The sequence below is a fragment of the Oncorhynchus gorbuscha genome, linkage group LG01, assembly GCF_021184085.1.
Source record: "Oncorhynchus gorbuscha isolate QuinsamMale2020 ecotype Even-year linkage group LG01, OgorEven_v1.0, whole genome shotgun sequence".
NCBI classification, from domain to species: domain Eukaryota; kingdom Metazoa; phylum Chordata; class Actinopteri; order Salmoniformes; family Salmonidae; genus Oncorhynchus; species Oncorhynchus gorbuscha.
This window is the reverse complement of record NC_060173.1, coordinates 6619196-6625219: the sequence shown is the minus strand read 5'-3', so window position 1 is coordinate 6625219 and position 6024 is coordinate 6619196. Positions and strand designations below refer to the sequence as shown.

Sequence of the window (6024 nt, the reverse complement as noted above, 5' to 3'; positions counted from 1 at the left end):
TTAGAGGATTTAGAGGCCCTATGGTGATTAGAGTTAGAGGATTTAGAGGAGTTAGAGACCCTATGGGGATTAGAGTTAGAGGATTTAGAGGAGTTAGAGGAGTTAGAGAAGTTAGAGGATTTAGAGGATTTAGAGGATTTAGAGGCCCTATGGTGATTAGAGTTAGAGGATTTAGAGGCCCTATGGGGATTAGAGTTAGAGGAGTTAGAGGATTTAGATGGGATTTTAGAGGAGTTAGAGATTTAGAGGATTTAGAGAAGAGTTAGAGGATTTAGAGGCCCTATGGTGATTAGAGTTAGAGGATTTAGAGGATTTAGAGGCCCTATGGTGAGTTAGAGGATTTAGAGGAGTTAGAGGCCCTATGGGGATTAGAGTTAGAGGATTTAGAGGAGTTAGAGGCCCTATGGTGATTAGAGTTAGAGGATTTAGAGGAGTTAGAGGATTTAGAGGCCCTATGGTGATTAGAGTTAGAGGAGTTAGAGTAGTTAGAGGATTTAGAGAGCCGATGGGGATTAGAGTTAGAGGAGTTAGAGGATTTAGAGAGCCGATGGGGATTAGAGTTAGATAATTTAGAGGAGTTAGAGGATTTAGGGGATTTAGAGTAATTAGAGGATTTAGAGAGCCTACAGATATTACAGTTAGAGGCCCTATGGGGATTAGAGTTAGATGATTTAGAGAGGCTATGGGGATTAGAGTTGGAGGAGTTGGAGGAGTTGGAGGAGCTAGAGGAGTTGGAGGAGTTGGAGGAGTTGGAGGAGTTGGAGGAGCTAGAGGAGCTAGAGGAGTTGGAGGAGTTGGAGGAGTTGGAGGATTTAGAGGAGTGGGGCGCTATCTTGGAGGAACAGTAGGTACTACTGTGAAGTTCATGTCTACAGGGCAGGAGAAGACATGAGCCTCACGTCAGTTAGCGTCATCATTTGTTTTGTTGTTAGGCCTGATCAGGTTTGATAGCCTGTACATTACATTTAATGCAGTCAAAATGCCGGAATTACATGCAATTGTCCAATTTTCATATTCTGAATCCTCACCCAGACTTTTATGGGGAGGAAGGGGGGGAGGGAGGGAGGGAGGTATTTAAATCTAGTGACAGGCCCAATCACTGTCTAGTGACAGGCCCAATCACTGTCTAATGACAGGCCCAATCACTGTCTAGTGACAGGCCCAATCACTGTCTGGTGACAGGCCCAATCACTGTCTAATGACAGGCCCAATCACTGTCTAGTGACAGGCCCAATCACTGTCTAATGACAGGCCCAATGACTGTCTAATGACAGGCCTAATCACTGTCTAGTGTTTCTGTGTTATTCCTGCCTGTTGCTAGGGGAGAATGTGTTTCCTGTAACCTGATAGGTCGGCGCTGGGAGGGAGGCAGTCCTATGGGGAGGAAATTACACATTCACTTGATATGATTGCCAAGTGTACACTTTCTGCTCTCTGCCCTCCACTTCCACCAACCAAATTGGCATGGAACCGTGTCGCTTGTGTCACCCACAGTTATAGGAACCTAGAAACAGGGTCACAGCTGCCAGCACATCCCATGCAGTCAAAACCAAACACAGATGTTATTCAGATGTTCACTTATTACCAAACCATTAATACCTCTTAGACAATTGGTCATTGTGTCGCTGTGAGAAGAAAGAGAAAAGTTATGCATGAGGATGATTCATGAAGACTTTGCGCTGGTTCGTCAGTGCTCTTCATCAGGGAGTTTTGCTCATTAGAGTTGTAGTGTTTGTAATGGGGGGGTTTTTGCAACATGTTGTTTGTGTCCTCAGAAGAACCAGGCTTGAAGTGGATTGGTTTCAGGTGGTGGGTTTCAACAGAACAAGAGGCACAGGGTGGTTGGCATAGAGAATAAAGAGGGACAGGGTGGTTGGCATAGAGAATAAAGAGGGACAGGGTGGTTGGCATAGAGGATAAAGAGGGACAGGGTTGATGGCATAGAGAATAAAGAGGGACAGGGTTGATGGCGTAGAGAATAAAGAGGCACAGGGTGGTTGGCATAGAGAATAAAGAGGCACAGGGTGGTTGGCATAGAGAATAAAGAGGCACAGGGTGGTTGGCATAGAGAATAAAGAGGGACAGGGTGGTTGGCATAGAGAATAAAGAGGGACAGGGTTGATGGCATAGAGTATAAAGAGGGACAGGGTGGTTGGCATAGAGAATAAAGAGGGACAGGGTTGATGGCATAGAGGATAAAGAGGGACAGGGTTGATGGCATAGAGAATAAAGAGGGACAGGGTTGATGGCATAGAGATAAAGAGGCACAGGGTTGATGGCATAGAGGATAAAGAGGGACAGGGTTGATGGCATAGAGGATAAAGAGGGACAGGGTTGATGGCATAGAGGATAAAGAGGCACAGGGTTGATGGCATAGAGGATAAAGAGGGACAGGGTTGATGGCATAGAGAATAAAGAGGGACAGGGTTGATGGCATAGAGAATAAAGAGGGACAGGGTTGATGGCATAGAGGATAAAGAGGGACAGGGTTGATGGCATAGAGGATAAAGAGGGACAGGGAAAATGGCACGTTCCCCCTTCAGAGGTCTGAGAGATCAAGTAGCACCACTCCCTCTGTCTAGCGTCTTCTTTTCTCAGCGTCTCCTGCTGATTGTCATGGTGACGTCATCGTTGTTATCATTCTAAAGCTGCTGAATCGTTTCCTGTGATGGTCTCTCCTGTCGTCTCGGGTTGTAGTTCATTCATTTCACCTGCTTTGGTATTATTAGTGCTATCAGGTGGCGTAGTCGTAGTCCCATCCTGACCTTCCTCCTCGTCCTGCTCCTCCTCTTCCTCCTTCCCAGTACTGGGCTTGGCCTTGTCCAGGTTCAGGAGAGTATGGATGAGGAGGCAGGGTTAGGGCGTGTCTGACCAGGGTGGGGCCAGACCCAGGAACAATCCCATAGCATCATGTGTTCCAGGAGATGGCAGCACTGTGTTCCTTAGCTTTCATACGCAGCGCCGCGATACTAGAAGACTTTCTGTCTGGGTCGACACTGGTCAGGTCGTAACCGCTGAGACCGCCACCCACTCCGCCCATTCCTCCGCCCATTCCTCCGCCCATTCCTCCAGCCCCAAAGAGACTTCCCATGTGTGTCTGTCCCATGTGACCCTCATGCCCCATTGCGCCCGGGCTGGGCACGCCTAGGTAGTCGGAGACCCCTCCATGAGGGTGGGGAGGCATGCAGGAGGTGACTGACCCGTCACAGGGCACCACACAGCCAGGTACAGGAGAGACACCGCTGCCAACACCGAGCCACGATGGGTTCTGGATCTACATGGAGGAACAGACAAGAGAAGGAGGTTTAAGAGAAATCAAATATTGTAACCCAGAGAAACAAAATGCTGACTAACTTGATTTTTCTTCTGGAGGCAAAAGTGGCTCACTAGCAAAAACAGCAGATTCAGTCAATCCCTTTACCAGACCAACCCAAACATTCCAGTTAAAATCTCCACTTTTACTTCACAAGAGATTACTCCAGCGGAGGCTGGTGGGAAGAGCTATAGGAGGATGGGCTTGTAGTAATGTCTGGAATGGAATTAATGGAACGGAGTCAAGCATGTCGTTTCCATACGTTTGACACCGTTCCATTTATACCCTGAGAAAGTCCTCCTATAGCTCATCCCACCAGCCTCCTCTGGATTACTCTTATTCTTTCACTTCCATGCTTGTTCATACTGTAGTTATGAGCGCTATCCCACCCCTCCTGTACCTGTGTGTAGTTCTCTGGCCTGGTGAGGAGGGGTAGCTCGTAGGCACTAGAGAAGTGAGTCCTGACCTGCTGCATCTGACCAAACCTCTCCCTCTTCCTCCACTTAGCACGCCGGTTCTGGAACCACACCTGCAGACAGGAAGAGGACACATCAGAAATAACAATTCAGCTGATTCATAATGGTGTCATGGGCTCTGTTTCATCTGATTCATAATGGTGTCATGGGCTCAGTCTCATCTGATTCATAATGGTGTCATGGGCTCAGTCTCAGCCGATTCATAATGGTGTCATGGGCTCAGTCTCAGCTGATTCATAATGGTGTCATGGGCTCAGTCTCATCTGATTCATAATGGTGTCATGGGCTCAGTCTCAGCTGATTCATAATGGTATCATGGGCTCAGTCTCAGCTGATTCATAATGGTGTCATGGGCTCAGTCTCAGCTGATTCATAATGGTGTCATGGGCTCAGTCTCAGCTGATTCATAATGGTGTCATGGGCTCTGTCTCATCTGATTCATAATGGTGTCATGGGCTCAGTCTCAGCTGATTCATAATGGTGTCATGGGCTCAGTCTCAGCTGATTCATAATGGTGTCATGGGCTCAGTCTCATCTGATTCATAATGGTGTCATGGGCTCAGTCTCAGCTGATTCATAATGGTGTCATGGGCTCAGTCTCAGCTGATTCATAATGGTGTCATGGGCTCAGTCTCAGCTGATTCATAATGGTGTCATGGGCTCAGTCTCATCTGATTCATAATGGTGTCATGGGCTCAGTCTCATCTGATTCATAATGGTGTCATGGGCTCAGTCTCAGCTGATTCATAATGGTGTCATGGGCTCAGTCTCAGCTGATTCATAATGGTGTCATGGGCTCAGTCTCATCTGATTCATAATGGTGTCATGGGCTCAGTCTCAGCTGATTCATAATGGTGTCATGGGCTCAGTCTCAGCTGATTCATAATGGTGTCATGGGCTCAGTCTCAGCTGATTCATAATGGTGTCATGGGCTCAGTCTCAGCTGATTCATAATGGTGTCATGGGCTCTGTCTCATCTGATTCATAATGGTGTCATGGGCTCAGTCTCAGCTGATTCATAATGGTGTCATGGGCTCAGTCTCAGCTGATTCATAATGGTGTCATGGGCTCAGTCTCAGCTGATTCATAATGGTGTCATGGGCTCAGTCTCATCTGATTCATAATGGTGTCATGGGCTCAGTCTCAGCTGATTCATAATGGTGTCATGGGCTCAGTCTCAGCTGATTCATAATGGTGTCATGGGCTCAGTCTCAGCTGATTCATAATGGTGTCATGGGCTCAGTCTCATCTGATTCATAATGGTGTCATGGGCTCAGTCTCATCTGATTCATAATGGTGTCATGGACTCTGTTTCATCTGATTCATAATGGTGTCATGGGCTCTGTTTCATCTGATTCATAATAGTGTCATGGGGGAGAGGAGGAGGATAAATCAGAAAGAACACTCTTAGAAAACAGGGGCTATTAGAACCAGGTAGCCTAGTGGTTAGAGTGGAGGGATGGCAGGTAGCCTAGTGGTTAGAGTGGAGGGATGGCAGGTAGCCTAGTGGTTAGAGTGGAGGGGTGGCAGGTAGCCTAGTGGTTAGAGTGGAGGGGCGGCAGGTAGCCTAGTGGTTAGAGTGGAGGGGTGGCAGGTAGCCTAGTGGTTAGAGTGGAGGGGCGGCAGGTAGCCTAGTGGTTAGAGTGGAGGGGCGGCAGGTAGTCTAGTGGTTAGAGTGGAGGGGTGGCAGGTAGCCTAGTGGTTAGAGTGGAGGGGTGGCAGGTAGCCTAGTGGTTAGAGTGGAGGGGTGGCAGGTAGCCTATTGGTTAGAGTGGAGGGGTGGCAGGTAGCCTAATGGTTACAGTGGAGGGGTGGCAGGTAGCCTATTGGTTAGAGTGGAGGGGTGGCAGGTAGCCTAGTGGTTAGAGTGGAGGGGTGGCAGGTAGTCTAGTGGTTAGAGTGGAGGGGCGGCAGGTAGTCTAGTGGTTAGAGTGGAGGGGTGGCAGGTAGCCTAGTGGTTAGAGTGGAGGGGCGGCAGGTAGTCTAGTGGTTAGAGTGGAGGGGTGGCAGGTAGCCTAGTGGTTAGAGTGGAGGGGTGGCAGGTAGCCTAGTGGTTAGAGTGGAGTGGTGGCAGGTAGCCTAGTGGTTAGAGTGGAGGGGCGGCAGGTAGTCTAGTGGTTAGAGTGAAGGGGCGGCAGGTAGCCTAGTGGTTAGAGTGGAGGGGTGGCAGGTAGCCTAGTGGTTAGAGTGGAGGGGTGGCAGGTAGCCTAGTGGTTAGAGTGGAGGGGTGGCAGG

General features: G+C 48.7%; 1 protein-coding gene across 1 annotated transcript in view; it reads right to left on the bottom strand.

The window, feature by feature from the left end:
- Positions 1-338: 338 nt before the first annotated feature.
- LOC124032118 (homeobox protein aristaless-like 4) overlaps positions 339-6024 on the bottom strand; it is a 57469-nt gene continuing 51783 nt past the window's right edge. Inside the window, exons 3-4 of the mRNA XM_046344242.1 lie at positions 3714-3842; positions 339-3274 (exon numbers count right to left, since the gene is read on the bottom strand). Coding sequence (XP_046200198.1) covers positions 2909-3274; positions 3714-3842 — 495 coding nt within the window. The 3' untranslated portion in view covers positions 339-2908. The remainder of the gene's footprint in view (positions 3275-3713; positions 3843-6024) is intronic.